General features: G+C 35.6%; 1 protein-coding gene and 1 non-coding gene across 2 annotated transcripts in view; both read right to left on the reverse strand.

Moving 5' to 3' along the window:
* Window positions 1-4,335: 4,335 nt before the first annotated feature.
* LOC129034475 (U1 spliceosomal RNA) lies at window positions 4,336-4,499 on the reverse strand. Its single transcript, XR_008501945.1, has one exon. It is a non-coding gene; the product is annotated as a U1 spliceosomal RNA (small nuclear RNA).
* A 1,389-nt stretch (window positions 4,500-5,888) lies between these two features.
* The window catches only part of SLC2A2 (solute carrier family 2 member 2), a 30,246-nt gene continuing 15,823 nt past the window's right edge, over window positions 5,889-20,311 (reverse strand). Inside the window, exons 4-11 of the mRNA XM_054479686.2 lie at window positions 19,372-19,496; window positions 16,527-16,642; window positions 15,375-15,537; window positions 14,695-14,882; window positions 11,988-12,092; window positions 8,540-8,641; window positions 7,663-7,866; window positions 5,889-7,573 (exon numbers count right to left, since the gene is read on the reverse strand). Of these exons, the coding sequence (XP_054335661.1) occupies window positions 7,373-7,573; window positions 7,663-7,866; window positions 8,540-8,641; window positions 11,988-12,092; window positions 14,695-14,882; window positions 15,375-15,537; window positions 16,527-16,642; window positions 19,372-19,496 (1,204 nt within the window). The 3' untranslated portion in view covers window positions 5,889-7,372. The remainder of the gene's footprint in view (window positions 7,574-7,662; window positions 7,867-8,539; window positions 8,642-11,987; window positions 12,093-14,694; window positions 14,883-15,374; window positions 15,538-16,526; window positions 16,643-19,371; window positions 19,497-20,311) is intronic.

Genomic DNA, 20,311 nt, shown 5'->3' on the forward strand with positions numbered 1-20,311 from the left:
CTTTAACCAGGAAAAAAAGAGAGAATATTCAAATAAGCACAGGCTGGGCATGGTGGCTCACACCTGTAATCCAGCACTTTGAGAGGCTGAGGTGGGAGGATAGCTTGAGCCCAGAAGTTCAAGACCAGCCTGGCAATATGGTGGGATCCTGTCTCCCCAAAAGAATTTTTAAAAAATTACTTGGGTGCAGTGGTGCACACCTGTGTTCCTAACCACTTGGGAAAGTAAGGCAGGAGAATTGCTTGTGCCAAGAAGGCTGAGGCTGCAGTGAGCTGTGGTCAAGCCATTGCACTCCAGCCTGGGCAATAGAACCCTGTATCAAAAAAACAAACCAAACAAAACCAAATAAGCACACTCATAAATGATAAAAGTAAAACTATGACTGATACCAAAGAAATATAAAAGATCATCAAAGGTTACTATAAGTACCTGTATGCACACAAACTAGAAAACCCAGAGGAAATGGATACATTCCTGGAAACATACAACCTCCCAAGACTGAATGAGAAAGATACAGAAATCTGGATCAGACCAATAACAGTTAATAAAATTGACGCAATAATAAAAATCTTTCAACAAAAAAAGCCCAGGAACAGACAGATTCACAGCCAAATTTTACGAGATATACAAAGAAGAGCTAGTACTAATCTTACTGAAACTATTCCAAAAAAGCGAGAATGAGGGATTTCTCCATAGCTCATTTTACAAAATCAGTATCCCTGATACCAAAATCAGGCAAGGACACAACAAGAACAACAAAAAACTGCAGAACAATATCCCTGATGAACATAAATGCAAAGACCTTGACAGAATACTAGCAAACCAAATCCAAGAGTATGTCAAAAAGATAATTCATTGTGATCAAGTAGATTTTATTTCATGGAATGCAAGGATGATTCAACATATGCAAATCAATAAATATGATTAACCACATAAGCAGAATTAAAAATAAAAACTTTAAAAAAAAACCCAAATTGAATATGAAGAATGGATAATTAAAACAAAATGAAAACAAAAACGTAAACCATATGATTATAACAATAGGTACAGGAAAAGCATTTGGCAAAATCCAACATCCCTTCATGATAAAAACTCTCAAGATTCTAGGCATTGAAGGAACGTACCTCAAAATAATAAGAGCCGTATATAACAAACTCACAGCTAACGTCATACTGAATGGGGAAAAGTTGAAAGCATTTGCCATAAGAACTGGAACAAGACAGGAATGCCCACTCTCACGACTTCTATTCAACATAATACTGGAAGTCGTAGCCAGAAAAATCAGGCAAGAGAAAAAATAAAAGGCACCCAAATTGGAAAAGAGGAAGTCAAATTATCTCTGTTCGCTGATGACATGATTTTATACCTAGAAAACCCTAAAGATTCCTTCAAAAGACTGCTAATCCTTATAAAAAATTCCAGTAAAGTTTCAGGACATAATATTAATGCACAAAAATCAGTATACACCAATGATGCTCAAGCTGAGAACCAAATGAAGAACTCCATCCCATTCACAATAGCCATGCACACACAAAAAGTAGGATTATACATTTAACCAAGGAGGTGAAAGACCTCTACAAGGAGAAATACCAAACACTGATGAAAAAAATAGTAGATGACACAAACAAATGGAAAAACATCTCTTGCTCATGGATTGGAAGAATCAATATCATTAAAATGATCAAATTGCCCAAAGCAATATAGAGATCCAACACAATTCGTATCAAATTAATAACATCATTCTTCACAGATTTAGAAAAAATAATCCTGAAGTTTATATGGAACCAAAAAATAGCCTGAATAGTCAAAGCAATGCTAAGCAAGAAGAACAAAGTCAGAGGCATCACATTATCTGACTTCCAATTATACTGCAAGCTTATAGTGACTAAAGCAGCATGGTACTGGCACAGAAATAGACACATAGATCAATGGAACAGAATAGAGAATGCAGAAATAAATCCACATGCCTATAACCAACTTATCTTTGACAAACATAAGCAATGGGGAAAGGATACCCTATTCAATAAATGGTGCTGGGAAAATAGGCTAGCCATATGCAGGAGAATGAAATGGGACCCCTAACTCTTACTATATATAAATAACTCAAAATGGATTAAAGACCTAAATGTAATACTTGAAACTATAAAAGCCCTAGAAGAAAACCTGGGAAAAACTCTTCTGGACATTGGGCTAGGCAATGTATTTATGACTAAGACCTCAAAAACAAATGCAACAAAAACAAAAATAGACAAATGAGGCTTAATTAAACTAAAAAGCTTCTGCACAACAAAATAATAATCAATAGAGTCAACAGACAACCTACAGGATGGGAGAAAATATTTGCAAACTATGGATCTGTCAAAGGACTGATATCCAGAGTCTACAAGGAACACAAACAACAAGAAAAAACAATCCATTAAAAAGTGGGCAAAGGACATGAACAGACATGTCCTCGAAAGAAGACATACAAGTGGCCAACATACATATGAAAAATTCTCAACATCACTAATCATCAGGGAAATGCAAATTAAAACCACAATGAGATACATCTCACATCAGTCAGAATGGGTACTATGAAGTCAAAAAACAGCAGATCTTAGTGTGGACACAGAGAAAAGAGAATGCTTATACACTGTTGGTGAGAATGTAAATTAGTACATCTATGTATTAATAAAACAGTATGGAGAGTCTTCAAAGAATGAAAAATAGAACTACCATTCAACCCAGCAATCCCACTACTAGGCATCTACCAAAAGGAAAAAAATATATTATGTCTAAAAGACATGTGAGCTTGTCTGTTTAATGCAGCCCTATTCACAACAAAATCATGCAATCAAAGTGTCCATCAATAGTTGATTGGATAAAGAAAGTGTGATATATATATACACCATGGAATACTATGCAGGCAAAAAAAAGAAATCATGTCCTTTGCAGCTGGAGGCATCTGTCTATCTATCTATCTATCGATCTATCTAGATATCGATATATCTAGATATAGATAGATATGAAAAGCTTATACATAATGTCTTTGTTTTTTTGATGGTGGATAGTAACAAATTACTATAGTTTTTAAATTCAATTGAATAAATAGCGCAGTAATTTTTTAAAATGCCAATATATACTATATTCTGAAAAATTGCATCTTTTGCAGATTTTCAAATATTTGACAAAAAATTTAAGGTGTCAACTTAAAAATTTGAAAACCACTTATGTATACTTTCTGTACTCTTACTACACTCCTTATAGTACTATAACTAGTTGTTTTTAAATCTTAGCTCTTTTATGAGAGCTTTGTATGTTTCACAGAACTTTAACAAAGTATCTTCATAAAAGGAACTCAACTAAATATTTGCTGAATTAAATTGTTTTCATCAAACGGAGTCATTGATTTCTCTTCTACTGTTCTTATTTAATCTTGAGGTTAGTTTTTCCACTACTTATAATCAAAACAACTGCCAGATGGGAATAAAATTTGGCCTTAAAAAATCATTCACATTTTATTTCTAAAATGAGAATGGGAAAGTACTGTGAGAAGGAAATGAGTATATATAATAAACCAATATCAGTTTTTAAAGTGTGTTTTTTTCTATATAAATGAAGCAACACTAAGCATTCAGAAATGTATTTATTGATATCAAACTATTGTGTGTGTATATATATAGTGTGTATATATATACACACACAGTAGTTTATATATATAATAAACATATATATAATAAATAAATATATATATATAATATATACTTTTAACTCAAAGTAGTTTCTTTTCATGATCATTCTTTTTAATGTGCACCAAATTAGCAGTAAAAATAGCAGCAGATGGATCAGAGTGGTTGTCAATAAACCTTTTCTCCCCAGGTCACTAATATACAATTGCCATGAAAAATAAAAAAACATATATATATAGATTTACACTTGGACTCATCACCTCTGCTTAGGACCCTGTAAGCACAAGATATTGCTGAACTGCTGTATTTGTTACATATGGAACAATTAGACTAGCAATAAGAAGTAGTTTATGCATGTATGCTGGCCTACATGTGTATACCTCTTTTGCAATTACTGAGGATTATCAACAAAGTTTGGTCTTGTCTTGTGATTATAATTCTATTAAATTACATTTAAATGTGATATACAGAATTTTGTTTTATAATTAGTATTATTCTAAGAAATAATAGTACATATAGACCCTGTAAAAATAACATAACTTAATGCAAAAGCAAATTCAGAAAATGCAATAAAAATTCTTATAATCTTACTTAGATATATCAGGTTTGGATTTAGGAATTAGATAGCCTAGTGTCTCTTCTGATCCTTTGTTGTTGTTGTTTTTTTCAGGGGACCACATGAACACAGTCCCCCACTACTACAAACTATGCAGTTGGGTGTCCCACATTTGGGGAAATGGCAGGGGTCAGCACATCCGGAGTGTAATGGATGAGCCGTGCCCTGGGAAAACCACCTTTGTGACTGTGATAGCTCCCCTGCCAGGTTAGTAGTCTCTCCTGATTCTTACCATTCCCTCATTGTTGTGAGGTTGTTTCTTTGAAGTAAGAAAATATTATCTTGAACTTATAAAACTCCTTTTTTAAAAAAAAATAACAAAAATGTGGAACTATTTCATATATGATAATTCTTTATCCTAACAGTATTGCTATGAATACTAGTTTTTTAGGTAGCGTTTATTGAGTACTGTCTTTGTACCAGGCACTATGCTTAGCACTTCATGTTTAATCCTCACAACTCTCTGAGGTAGATAATATTACTGTGCCCATTTTACAAGAGCGGGCTCGAAACGCAGGTTCACGTAAGGCAAAAGACACCGATGGGGATATTAATACTCTGGCCTTCCTGAACTCCCCATTAGACTGTGAGCTCCTTGAAGTGTAGGGGGAGGGAGCAATGCTTTACTATATCTTAGCTGCATTACAGTGCTGACCATGTTGAGGAAAGTAGGGAGGAGGAAGCTAAGATAGGACCTTTTCCTGGGAGTCATGACAGTGGGCAATCCTAGATGTAGCAGGTGAATGCCAGACCAAAAACTCTAATTCTCATACTTCAAACAAGCTAAGAGAAAAATCACATTTGTAAAGACATTAGAGTATAGAAACACTTCCACAAAAATGAGGGAGTACATGGAAAGTTAGGTGTTCAAATTCACATCTAATTTCCCTGAGATTAAATTTAATTAATTAGTGTCAATTTTATTTTTTATTATGATGTATACCATTGAAGACTTAAAATTTTTTTATTATAGTAAGCTACTTGTTTGGTCCTCCTATAAAGCTTTATCAGTTTCTTATTTCCCTTTAATGTTTCTTTTCAACTCACATGTATCTCTGCAAGGAAAAAGTTGTAGAAGGGGAACGATATAAGGTACTTAAATTTCTCTGAGGCAGAAAACTTCAGGGTCTGAATTTCTGGTGTTTGTGGGCCAGTCAAAATAGTGAAGAAGCACTTAAAAGTGGTCTTTGGAATTTTTAATTTAAATATTTATCACTTTATTCTGTTAGTAAATGAGATCAGGAATAGTGATTTGATTAAATCACATGCATCGCCTATAACAGTGTTAAGCTCCTTTATCATTGTTTACACTGGGCTTCCCAAAGGCTATCAGCATCCTGAAGAAGTGTACAAGAGCCACCCAGGAGCCATTTCCCTGCTCCTGCCCTATTCAGAGACTCTCTATTTTTGTCCAGAGTTCACAGTTCAGCACAAAGATGTCCTGAGTTATTTAAGCTCATTTTGACTGTATCCTGAAATCCCAAGTGAAAATAGTTTATACCAAATTGGCCCAAAAGAAAAACAAATCACACTGAAAAGAAACAATTTCTTGTTGTTTGGACTGCTAAATTACATATATGTGAACAACTTTAGAAAACAAGGCAAATGTTCAGCGGTTTTTAATTATTTCACTCTTAAAGAGTACTTTTTAAAAAGTGCTTTTCTTCAATACACATTAAAGCAAACATAAGAAGGATTGATCAGTGCTCCAGTTGGTGGAGAAAACAGCCTAGAGATACGTTAGCTCCCTGCTAAGCTTTTGGGATCCATCAGAACTATATTTCCATAATTGTAAAATTGACTGTAAGCTAAAGTCTGTTTAATCATCTATGTATTTCCAATTTGCCTATGTAGGTAAAGGCAGATTGATAGTGTACAATGTATGTTAGTAATGGCCATAGAATAGTTTGGCTAGAATCTGTATACAGCTAAGACAAAGAAGGAAATGTCAAAGGAGACGATTATTTTATGTTAGGAACACACCATAAAACAATCAGTCTTTCCAGGAAAATTAAATAGGGATTTTGATAAAGTCTGAAGCTGAACATTTATGAAGTTTCAGAAGCCCACACTCAGGAATCCTCCAACCCTACCTTTTCAACTTATTTTGAGACATAATAATTCAGAAAATATTTTTAACAAACTGATCAATCCTTTACTTCAAATTTTCTTACATTAGATTTGATCAAACTTATTAGGAGTTTGAGGTAATATACCAAATGTCTGACTCATGATTGTTTGAGGGTATGTGAAAAGCAGGCTGTGCTCAATTACAAAGCAAAACAAACTATAACTCAAAGGATTGTACCAGAAGGGAATCAACGTGGTTTTATAATAGATGTTAATATTAACTGATAACCCAGGCTATATGATCAGTTGAAACCTTTTTAGTGTTAAATCTTGCAAAAACCATTTGGCCATTAAATAAAGGAACTAAAATGGTTTTCTTTTCTGGGTGCTGAAATATTTTGATAAGCCTACCAAAAATGAAAGTTTTTCTTTATAGACATTTTTTGATATACTCTATAATCCATTCCACATGAAAATACAGAACAAAAGTAAAATTTTAAGCAAAATACACATTCTAGTACTCAAGAAAAAAGCTGAGTGAGATAAATGGAAGAATTGTCTATTTTAACATGGAACTTATTGCCACTAGCCATATCTCCTTTAATATAAGATATATGGGTAAGAAAATTCCAATTTAATGATATTCAAATATATAAATATTAGTTGCATCCTCAGGTTTCTAGTTATGTGTTAAAAAAACATGATATGTTGAAACCTCTTCAATTTTAGAAGAACCTTGTTATAAAGAACAGAGCTAAAAATATTAGAACCACCTGCCCTTTAGTGTAACAAAATAAACTAGCCTTTTTGGTTTACTTAATTACAGTCTTACCATCAAAAATATATTCTCTAACTTAAAAAAATACTTTTTTGGTAATATTTGATGACATTTCTGATGAGAGCACATAAAAATAAAACAACACTTAAAGATGTGGATCTAAAATGCTCAAGGAATCGTCATTTAAAAACAGACGGTTCTCTTATTGTTTCTGTTCATGTCAAAAAGCAGGGTTTTTTTTTATACAGTCTCTGTAGCTCCTAGGAATTTCATTTCTACAGCAGCTTTTGGCCTGTGGGCTGAGCCACTCTTCTTTTGGAATTCTGCAGCAATTTCCTCAAAAGACTTTCCTTTGGTTTCTGGAACTTTAAAAAATGTAAACAGGGTAAAGGCCACGAGCACTCCAGCAAAGAGGAAAAACACATAAGGTCCACAGAAGTCCTGGATAGAAAGCAAACACAGACTTCGAGTTAGCAGTTGTTTGACCCTCTGTTCTGTTCAGTGAATCTGTGGAATATTAGGCTGCTTACCGCAATGTACTGGAAACACAGAGCTACAATGAAATTGCAGGTCCAATTGCTGAATGCAGCTATTGCTAAAGCAGCAGGACGTGGTCCTTGACTGAAAAACTCAGCCACCATGAACCAGGGGATTGGGCCTGGCCCAATTTCAAAGAAGCTGACAAAGAGGAAGATGGCTATCATGCTCACGTAACTCATCCAAGAGAACTTATTCTGAGGAAAAAAACAAAAACAATCGTGGGGCTGAGATCATTGGCTGCTTTTTCCTTTAGCTAAGTAGCCTCTGAGTTCACAGGCAGGCATACAACTTTTTCTAATGTATTTTGTTCAAGCAAGTATAAGTTATTCTATTCTGAGAGAAATTATTCTAGTCTGAATTATGCTTAACTCTTTAGACTTAGATTTCTTATAAGGAAATCCTCTGGATTAGGATTTTCCTGTGAAAGAGGCAGGGCAAGGATCCAGTGACCTTTGCTCCTACTCATACTAAGGTTTCCAGACAAGATGTGTAGCTCCCTGTGAAGTAGTGGATGACAATGCCAGGAGGGCAGAGGTTCAGGTACATGCCCAAGGTCACACAGGAAGCCATGTGGCAGAGTCAGCATTAAAACCCAGTTGGCGGTGAATCCAGAGCTTATGCTCTAACCATGGGTACATGGCCTCCCTGGATGACAACCAGAATTTACATGCTGATATTCAGTCTTAAACCCAAGAAACTAGTTCATCTTTTCTTTATATATCTCCTTTGATTTTATGCTGTTGCTCTGGCTTTATTTCATAAGTCAGTCTCAAGATTTTTGAATACAAAGCACTTTAACCTGGACCACAGAGGTGCCAGGTACCATCATATGTTAATGAAAAACCTCAGTGCAGGCACCAAACTTACCAGCAGCACAAGTCCCACTGACATGAAGATGGCACAAACAAACATCCCACTCATTCCAATTAGAAAGAGAGAACGTCGCCCTGCCTTCTCCACAAGGAATACCTAGGACAGTTTTAAAGATTATCTCAGTTTTGTGAGTCACAAAATATTGACTGTTTACTTAAATCATTTTTACTGCCAAAGAGGTCGTTTTAATTTATATAACAGATAAGAGGCAATTCCGTCCTTCCATTTCACAGGAGTGAGATCCAGGTGGGGAGTGGCTGTAGCCCCAGGTGGCAGAGCTAGTCTCAGTGGACAGCGGGTAATGATCAAATATCTGCTTAACTGAGTCACACTGGTTTGAATAGACCGTTATAGAGATAGAACCATAGTGTTACCACTACTCCAGGATTATCACTTTGGGTACAATATTCACAGACTGTACAGCTAGGGTCTCTTCCAATAGATGTCCTGTACGTTTAAAATGTGAAGGTTCCACATTTAAACATGGCATTAACTTCTTTTCTAATAATTATCCTAAGTTATAATTACAAGAGTCTGTGTACTACTGACACAGGAAACAGTACAACTGTTCAGGTGTCAACTATTCTCATCCAATTTTCTCACTGCTTAATAAAGTCCTATTATGACCACTCACCTAGCAACATATGGAATTTGATAATTGAACCAAAATAGGCCTGCATTTTTCTGGTATGCTTAATTGTGTCTTGTGCTGGGAGTGAACTATCATTTTAAAAGTTAGGACTTTAAAGCAAAGGGTTAAAATGCTTTCTTATCTTAACTGAGGAGATGCGTCATTGATTCCATTAGTTTTGTGGACCTTTGCATTAATGGTTAAGTTTTACAATTAGCCAAGACCAGAGTTTGTTATACTCTTGCCTGATCCTTGGAATATTACCAAGGCTGGTGAGTCACTCTTCCCCTCACCCCCCACAAAACTTCCTGTCATAATTTCTCACTTTGGCACCTGGTGAGCAAGTTGGCTGGCTCATCAGCCTATCAGTAAATCAATAGCAATCCAATGTCTTTAGTATACTGAGCTCTGGCTCTGAAGACATCTTAGAAACATTTCACCTACAGTGAAAGCTTGTTTCTCAGAGGCACACTCATATCAGAGTTTTAAATCACTTCAGATAGGACGATAAGCAAAGAGCACATATTTAATGATTGAGAAGGAAGTTGGAAAAAACAGACTTTTCTCAAGTTCATAAAATTTCTCTCTATATTTTAACTCTTTTATTATGATGTTCAAAACTGGCTTGGTGCCACCATGTCAAGCTACCAAGAAAATAGAAGCATTTCTTTGTGAATAAGCTCCCTTAACTATAAACTCTAAAACTGAACGTCTTGAAAATTGAGTTGGCCTCTGTCCCTGAGGCCTGGTGTGCACTCAGGATGAGTGTGACAAGGAGTGAGACATGGTCAGTGGCTGGAGATGTCTGCCCATTTAGAACCCTCATCTTTGCCCCAGTGCCTCACGCAAATCCTGGGCGCTTAGTTGCAGTTTGGTAGTCACCGCTTCTCTTTCAGTGTCATCCTGCTTCCTAGACCCCTCCATATTTCTTTCTGCTTTTTTTCTCTCAAGATTACAGGCCCTCTTCTACCAGCCCATTAGTGTGGAAGAAAATATAGGATGTGGAACGTAATTAGTGTGGAGTTGGGAAAGTCTCTCTTCCCAAAAACAAATTGATGTTCTTCCAATTTGGTGAAACATTAATATACTCAGTGCATATTTCTATTTGCGTATTTTTACCATTTGCATACATTTACCAAATGTTACACAATTTGGTAATGTTGGTTAATTTTGGGGAGAGAAACTGGGTGACGGAGGGACTATCCTTTTTATGCTTTTTGAACTTTAAAACAACGTTTCAAAAATTAATATAATTAAAAATTTTAAATGTGATCTGTAGTCCTGGAGGCTTAATTAATGATTAGGGCTGATTTTTAAAGATTACATCACTTCCCTGTTCAAAAACTTTCACAGAATCAAAGGATGGACTCTAAAAAGTTATATTCAAAATAATTAGGACACTGTCTTAACTCCTCCCACATCAGTGGGGTTGGGAGCAGGGTGCAAAAATGAAACTTTACAGAAGTTTCCTCTTTAGATTTTTTCAGAATTTAGGCTATCCAATCTTGACAATTTGATGCTTTATATAGAAAATCCTATTATACACAAAATGTTTTAATAATAATCTATTATAAAAAATATGTTGAAGAATTTGTAAAAAATATTCCAGGAGACAAAAGGGTGAATAGTCCCTTGGATTGCACTTCAGAAACAGGTCTTGCTTGATTTAGAGTGGACTTTTGGTTTAAACAGGTCTTATCTCTAAAGGTATGTCTACAGAACCGTTGGTGTTTCGTTATTATCTGTTTTTCCTGCTCTTTCCAAGGTCCAGCACTGTTTAATGTGGTCTGGACAAACCTGCCTTTTGATCTGGGTAGCCAGGCTGTAATTTATTGATCACCCTAAGGTAATAGTTAAGAGTTCATGTGCAGAGAATAAAAAACAAGTGACTAAATTATTTTGAGTATAGTATTGTGACTAAAATTGAAAAGAATAAACTTTTTGCTGTTTTTATCTTGCTGAACAAAGATAAAAATAAGCTCAATGACTCTCATTCTACAGTGAATTACCTTAGTTGGGGAGTTTTTGTCTTTGTTGTTGTTTGTTTACTTCTTAGATTATTATGTTAGATATTCTTCTTGTCAGGTTCTTATATATCCTTAATATATAAGAACCATCACTTCTTATATAAAGTTATTTGGTTTTAAGACGAGTATATGACTTTTTTTTGTTGGAAGAAAGCAATAACATTTCTAGTTACTATGTCGCTTCCCTCATAATATCACACATACTCTCATGTATCACCAGAAGCCACAACCTTGTGAACTACTTGGAAGCTCTGCCCAGTGGCTTAATACCATTTGCTGAGTCTGTTTAACTTTGCTTAAAGGCTTAAATGTCTGTTAGAGAGGGCCTTGTTTATTTATTTTTATATGTTTCCCCCAAGGCACATGGTAAAAAAAGAATTTGAACTATGTAAAAAGAGGAATCTAAGTAGACCATCCAAGATCAATAGAAATGACAAGCTGTCAGCCACTCCCAAGGGGTTTATGTACAGAGAAAAGAAGGAATCTAGGAATCTGCACAAGGAGGAAGTTCTCTGTCTCTCCAAGTGAGTTAAAAATTCACAAATGAATGACTAAATGGCATCCCAGCAGTGCAAAGAACAAGCGATTCACCTCAGTTATGCCTAATCTCAATGCAGTGGTTGGCTTATTCAAACAGGACTCTTCTCATGACTCACTTGGGTTTACACACTTAGAGCATGTGTACAATAAGTCATTGATTGCTTTTAGAGCCGAAGTTCCCCAACCCCCCTGCAATTTCTGGACTAAGGAACAAGCGGAGTATTTATCTAGGGCATTGACTTACAGAGACAGCAGTGAAAACCATGTTTACAGCGCCAACTCCAATGGTTGCATAAACAGGTTTGCTGATACCAGCCGTCTGAAAAATGCTGGTTGAGTAGTAAAAAATCTGCAAAGTAAAAACAGGTTAGCCTTAATCTTAAGAAGTCTGGCACTGATATCTTTAAAGCAAGAAATATTTTAGATTGCTTATTTTTAGTTGTTTCTATGGCAGCGTGCTCCCTAGAACTTCCTACGGATTTTCTCTTTCCAAGGAAGAGAACCCTCAGTCTTCCTTTAGTGCTTAAAGTTTCTGATTGCTTAAACGTCCTCCTTATGTTTAGTTGAGAACTCTGCTACTGCATTTTCTTTATTTTTGTAAATAAATTGAAACATTTTGTTAAAGTATAATATACACAGAAAAGTACACATAAATATGCAGCTTAATTAATTTTCACAAACTGAACACACCTATGTAACTAGCACCCAGATGAAGAGAAATAACTTCCACTCCTCCAGAAACTTCTTAAATCTCCCTTTATCACTTATCCCAAGGAAACCACTCTTCCAACTCCTGACATCATAGATAAATTTTGTCTACTTTTGTACTTGATGTGAATGGAACCACATAATATGTATCATTTTGTGACTTGCTTCTTTTATTCAACATTACCTTTGTGAGAATCATCCTTATTGTGTATTGTAGACAGTTCATTATCATTACTATGTAGTATTTTGTTGTATTAATATACCATGATTTACTACTATTCTATTGATGAGTATTTAGGTAGCTGCCATTCCTAAATGAATAATTTACTATTCATTAGGCTATCAGAAATCCTAAATTCAATACTCAACTCTAGAAGCCACTTGCAATTTAGTTTTTTTTTTGGGGGGGTTGGGGGGCGGGTGTAATTATTCTTTTTGCCTCTTTGTATTTATTGTGATTTTTGCCTTTTGCCTTCACCTTAATATTAAACAGACATATAGTACCATTGACTGTTGACGTTTTTAAAAATTGTAATTTTAGAAAACTTTTGAAGCAAAATGAAAGTTAATGCTCACTCAATATATGTTTGTTGTAGCAAGGCACATGATGTCAACATTTTTAAATGTCTTTTAGCTATTGATTATGAATAGTAATAATAAATAGTGATTATGAATAGTGCTGCTAGGAACATTCTAGTACAATCCTTTTGGTGGAATATGTATGCATTTATAACTAGGAATAGAATTGCTGGACCATGGTGTAGGCATATGCTCAACTTTGATAGATATTGCCAAATAGTTTTTGAAAGAAGTTATGACAATTTTACAGTCTCCCCAGCATATATAAGAGATCTAGTTGCTATTACATTTAATCCAGAAAATTTCACTAGTCTCAGTAGACATGGAGAAATTTTGTTCACAACCTTCCTAATAGCCTTTTAAAATTTAGTTATCTTTATATATTTATGTCTTTTAGGTCATTCTGTGTTATCCATCATCCTTTGTCATTCCTTCCCCACCTAACATGTCCTATTGCCGGTACCTCTTCCTGTAGACAGGACTGAGGTAGAGGACTGTGCCAATTGTGTTCAGTGCATAGAGGCCTACATATGCACACTTCACACTATCCCACCATTTTTAGGCTGCCCAACAGCCTCAGGTTCAACATTTCCTAGATTTCTCTTTAAGTCAGGCACTGGGATGGAAGCTGAAACAGTAAGGTTCAGAGAAATTAAATTTTGTGCCATTGAATATACAGACAGAGCTGAGATGGGAGATATGATTTTGATCTCTGAGCCTCAAAGTTATACAGAGTATTAATAAAAATAAACATCAAGGACCTCTTAAAGGAGGACGGAGACCACAGTGGAGTTTGTGGAGTGAGGTTCAGGTCTCATTTTGTTTCAATGGATGGGAATTACTTCCTTTGCCTCCCCCAAGTGTTTGCCCATCTCTCAATCACCCACAAGGTGTCCCATGTGGATTTGGCATTGGCTCACTACAGCAAATGTCCAGTTTACATTTTTAACAGCAACAACAGGGGAGAAGTGGTGTTTTTTTTTTTTTTTTAATCTAGTTTCTTAACAAATGCTTAATTTTTTCCTCTAGTAGTTAATTGTCAGTAGAACCATCTTGGTCTGTATGATGCAGGGGTTTCAGTATAAGACCTAAAAGCTAGCTAGTTTAATGCTCAGTGTTTTTCAATCATGTATTGTCTACTGTCCTTAGTCACCAATATCATGCCAGTTTACTCTATTATTTATTTTGTGTGCTATCTCCTCAAATGGAGTGAAAGTTTCTTAGACGGCAGGAAACTGCTCTTTGCACCTGGCTATCTGGTATACTTCATTTAAATAGATAAAGGGAACCCTTGATTCCATTTGGCTTGGGCTATCAGAAATCCTAAATTCAATACTCAACTGTGGAAGCTCCTTGCAGTTTTTTTGGGGAGGGTTGTATAATTATTCTCCTTTTCCCTCCTTGTATGTATTAAGATTTTTGCTTTTTGCCTTCACCTTAATAGATATATAGTACCATTGACTGTTGACACTTTAAAAAATTAAGTAATTTTAGAAAACTTGAAGCAAAATGAAAATTAATGCTCACTCAATGTATGTTTGTTACACCAAGACCCATGATGACAATATCTTAAAATATCTTTTAGCTATTTAAACTTGTACCCCTTGCCTTCCCTATTTTAATTCATTGTGCTCTTAAGAGTTAGTGGGTGTTCTTAAACTTACCCCATTGATTCCAGAAAATTGCTGAGCCACGTGCAGCATCAGTGCCACTAGAATAGGCTGTCGGTAGCTGGAATTGGTGAAGAGCTGAATTATAGAGACTTTCTGCTCACTTGATGCTTCTTCTCTTTCTGTTCTCATTTCATTAATATCTTTGGTGACATCATCATATCCTCTGAGTCTTTTCAAGCCTGTCCCGGAAAATGATTAGGTTGAAACAACTCAGGTCAAAACAAAAAGAAATTTATTTTTATGTTAACGAAAGAGCTACATTTCTGCATGCCCCATTCTATTACTTAATCGCATGGGTGTTGGAAATTCTTTTTTTGTTAAATTAAATCCTGCTCTTTGATTTAAAAGAAAAATAGAACATTTGGCTTCATCTTATGACAAATAAAACTATGATCCTCATTATTTTAGAAGCATAATGCTGGAGGGATCTTTTAGAAACCTCTGGTTGAGTCTAATACCATGTATATGGATTTCTGGTTTTGGCTTAAGTGAATGCCTGTGGGTGCCAAATGACATGCGCCAGTCATATAAAAGGGATTTTGCACATTCTTCTTACATTTAATCACCAACTTCATGTGGAAGGCACTGTTTTACATTATATAATACACTGTTTTACATTAGCTGATAATGCCAAAACAATAGGAAGAAAGAAAAACCATCCACAGACTTACTTTGTTTTGCTTTGACTTCCTCATCTAACTTGATGTAAAGGTATCTGGGGCTTTCTGGACAGAAAAAGAGTAGCAGAGACTGAAGGATGGCTCGCACACCAGACAGGCCAAGCAGGATGTGCCACAGATCATAATTGCCCAGGATAAATTCAAGACCAATAATCTGAAAATGCAAGGAGGAAGTATATCAACTACATAATACTTTGGATCTACCTTTTACACCAGTTTATTGAAAAGGTACTTTGGCTATTTAATAGTAGTCTCTGACAACTTTGGTTCAAGTAAAAATGGAAACTCTTACTATTGTGTCTCACTTTAACTAAATTAGGAACTATTGGTTGTATAAGGAATTAACCTAGGTTTGTTTTCATTAACTCCAATTGGACAGTCAGGATGAGAATCAACCAAGTTTAGACAAAAATACATACTTGATATCTAAAGCAACACATAGCTGTATTCTCCAGGCAACCAGATAGAATAATACTGTGTTAAAATCATCCATGACTTTGGACCTTTGCTTGATATTTCCTTCTTATATTATCCAGAACTTAAATAGAAAGGGGTTTTATAGATAGAACAATTACTGTGATGAGAACTATCTTGGCAATTCCTATGGCAATAGTTTATAGACTACCCTCTGGATTGTTGTAGGCGTGGGGTCCCAGACTCCCTCTGACACCACAGGGTAGAAGGGAAGGATAGACTCAGCTGAACAGGAGCTCCTGTGGCAATCACTTACATATTAGATTCCCAAGTAAGATGTTTAAAACAAAGGAAACCCAGGCAGTCAAACACGAAGTTTTCTATTTCTTGAAATCTAAATGGAATAATTTAACTCTAGAATAGCTCTGAAGTTAAGACCTGGCTTGCCAGGTCACCTCCAGTGCTATCCCACCAACAATTCCAAGGGGAAAAGTGAGGAGTGATAATAATTTACCTTTGAATGAAAAAGTCTATGTCTCTACACCACCTCCGCTACCACTGGTAGAATTGGCTTTTCTCTCTGCGCTGGTCTACAGTGAGAATGGATAGTCAGGGAGGGACGAGATGGATGAAGTGGAGGAAGTACAGTAGGGGATGCAACAGTAGTAGTGGTACCGTAGAGGATGAAGTAGATGGGTGCAGTTGGGGATAAGGATGGGGAGTTTTTACCTGACTAATAAGAATGCCCGTGACGATGGCCAGTTGATGAAAAGTGCCAAGTGCTCCCCTGAGAGCGGTTGGAGCAATTTCACCGATATACATAGGAACCAGGCCTGAAATTAGCCCTGCATGAAACATGAACATAAATGTTAAAGTGCAACCAGGACTATCTCAGTAACAACAATTTGATTCAAGTACAGTATATATCTTCAATGAAAGCCCCTCCCTGAGTTTATTGGAAGGATGAACCCTTGTTCCTAGGTATAGACATAGTTTGTGCAAGAGATATTTGATATGACCCCAAATGCAGTTGTAGTTGGAAACATGAATAGAAAGAAATGCTTAGTCATGTATTTGACAGTTCTTCATTATATCATCTTATTTAATTAAAATTCATGTTAATTTTTAGTTTACATCATAATGCCTTAGGTTATCTTCAGAAAAGAAATTGAAGAATGTTTTAATAATATTCTTAATTAGGGCTCATGGGATTAAAGGAAATCAGAACATATCTCCACCAACCTCTTGATAGATGTGAGTAACAACTTGCCAAAGATCACAAGCAACAGAGCATTAGTGTGAGAACAGCATGCCCTATCTGAATTTCTACAATGTAGAGGGCCCTCAAGATCACTGTTAAGGTGGTGATGAGGGGCGAGGGGAGGTGCAGAGAGGTAGAAGAGGTTAAGGATCTTAAGGACTCTTCCCCAGTTAGAAACCAGGGAAACCCAGCTTCTTTATTCTATTCAAATATTAGGCTTCGAAAAAATTTTATTTGGAGAAAGACTTTTGGTACTTAAACGAATACAAAACATTTGAAAACACTAGCTCATTCTGCCTTCTGAAGCTTTCTTAAATGCACATGTAATCAGTCGTGCTGGAAATGGTAGAGTGTCCAGCCATTTGCTAACTGCATAAAAAGTTCAGAGACTATCGACAGGCAAGGCTGAATTAAATGTTTGGCATTTTCTTAACTATTTAAAAATAGGATTTGCGGAGGCTTCTTCTTAGAAACTACCTGCCTATCAAATTGAAATGGATGATCTTTGTGTAAAAGATGCTTTGACAATTGTTTTCAAAATATATTTTTTAATGCTTCAAGTTGTTCTTAATGTCTCAAATGAACATTTACATGTGTGATAAGGCATCTATATTTCAGCTGAATTTTACAGATGACTTTTAATGTGTAGCCTGTTGATCTTAAATAAGAAAAAAAATCATTTATTTGGCTCTATTCTAAGTTGTACTATCTTTCTGTAATAGCTAATACTATACCTGAAAAACAGAATAATGTAGATAAGCTCACAGGTCTGAATTCACATGAACTTGAAGTCAAATTATATTTCCTATAATTTTTAGGAACTTTAATGCTCAGAATAGGGCCAAACATAATTTTAGAAGATAGTTGGGGAGTACAAGTTGGTTGGCTATGCTAGTTAGAGGTTGTTTTACAATGTATTTATAGCATTTGTTTTCAATTTTACCAAAAACATTTTATATATTTTTTTCACACTGTATTTTTTTAAATGGAGAGAAAAGAAAGAAGAATCATAATTGGGACTTCGTTCATAGTGTTATTATCTGCATTTTATGGGAGAAGAAACTGAGGCTCAGATTTAATATTTAAGGCCATGCAGAGACAGTGCCAGAATTTATTTGCTCTGAATCTAAAGCCCTTTCCACATTTGGGGTTGACTCTTTACCTTGATAAAGCTACACTGATCTTCAGTTATTTTTATTAACAATGAAAATAATAAAAAGAGATTTAATTAGACTGTTAACTTGATATTTTAGTCTTTTGCTTCAACTGATCATTGAAGATACATGGAATTCAAGTCTTTTCTGTAGGTAAAAGTGTTAATAAAAATACTTTTATATACAAATCTTATGTCCTCACCACTCCTTCCCCATCCGCATGGATAGAGGTGCCTTGAAAGGCAACTAAAATTTGTGAAAATGGGTTAAAATCTCAACCTAGCACCATCAAAATCAGAGCTTCATTGGCAGAAGTTAAAGATTTAGCCATTTGTTTTAGAGAGAGATTGAATGATTCTCCCTTTCTTCAGATGTCTGCTAATTAGTTGCCTCTGAATGTTTGAAAAGCTGTCTCCAAGAACTAGTGATTCCCACTATTCAGAATAAAGTTTGTGGGAGGAACCTCCTTCCTTTATTCTGAACTTTTAAATGTCAGCTGCTTCTCTCTGATTCGCTTTCCCTATGGACACCACCACTGTAATGCTTCACTCGGTCATGTCTAGAATCATACAGGGCTGGGGAATGTGGTCTAAGAGATGGGTTCAGAGTGTTAAGGTCTTGTCAGATAGAAGAGATGGAGACGTGGCAGCCAGGTAGTCCATAAGGGCAGAATTAAGGGTCGTGGTATAGCAGTCTCCCACTGTCTGCTATACCACAGTGGTAATAACAACAGCTAGCATTTACTGGTAGCTTACTATATGTCAGATTCTATGCGGAACGTTTTACATGTGTTCTCACAATCAGCCTATAAGGTAGATATTATTATCCGCTTCATTTAATAAATGAAGCAACTGAGAGTCAGAGTTAAATAATTTGTCTGTGATCATACAACTAGAAATGATGTCATTGCCATGGACAAGAACCTTGATAGCATCATAATTCCTACTTACTGGTCCCAAACCCCCTGACTCAGGATTTCAACTTTATGCTATTGCCTTTCCCTCTGTGATGTCACCCTAGACTCAAAAATATCCCTGAATGCTACCACATCCACCTTTAATATCCCTGAATGCTACCACATCCGCCTTTAGAGTTATTTTCAGACAAAGGTAGGGTGTGTGTGTGTGTGTGTGTGTGTGTGTGTGTGTGTGAGACTTACCACAATATAGTCCTGATATGCTTCTTCCGGCAATTATAAGTATATGAGATGGTCCCAATTTTGAAAACCCCATCAAGAGAGCTCCAACTAATGAAAGAATGTTTGCTACTAACATGGCTTTGATTCTGAAATTTTAAAAAGCAAGGAATATAAATTCAGCATCAAAACTTGCTAAAATTATTTGCTTTCAGAGCATGTTGAGATTTTTTTTTAACCTAAGAGCAATTATTTTAATTTTGCTGTAAAAGCTGGTTGGGGAATCTTGAACGAAGATTGCTAATTTGACTCATGTATGGACTAAAGTATTACTAACAAGCAAGATTTATGATGGGATAACCTAGGTTGCATCCACCTTATCTCTACATTTTTCTTTTTTATTTTGAGACAGGGTCTCACTTGCTCTGTCACTCAGGCTGGAGTGCAAAGGCACCATCATGGTTCATTGAAGCCTTGACACCTCCCAGGCTCAAGCCTAATCTCTACATTTTGATAGAGATGATTCAATCATGGTGATGACTAGCTTAAGATAACACTTATGACAGTTTTTCAAAGAGTTAACTAAGTTTTCTCTAAGTTGATCGTTTTAAAGAATAATTGTCTGGTGATAGCTAAATTCAATTCTATAGTTGTAACCTACAACCTTTTTTTTCTTTCAATGGCACAGGTTTTTAATCTAGATAGGAAAGCAACTTTCAAAGTTAAATTTCCTTTTGTATAAATTATTTGGAAGTAATTTAAAACATACTTTTAAGCCTTATCTAGAGAATTATAATTATCCGTATTTTAATATTGTATGCCAGCATATTTCCAAAATCTATAAATTAATAGTGACCAATGTAAAATACACAATAGAGCTGACAATAGCAACAAAAACACTTTCAAAATTAATCAGATGAAAATTGACAACATTTGCAGATATCTGTTACTTTTATTTCTAATT

This window comes from Pongo pygmaeus, chromosome 2, assembly GCF_028885625.2.
Source record: "Pongo pygmaeus isolate AG05252 chromosome 2, NHGRI_mPonPyg2-v2.0_pri, whole genome shotgun sequence".
Lineage (NCBI taxonomy): Eukaryota > Metazoa > Chordata > Mammalia > Primates > Hominidae > Pongo > Pongo pygmaeus.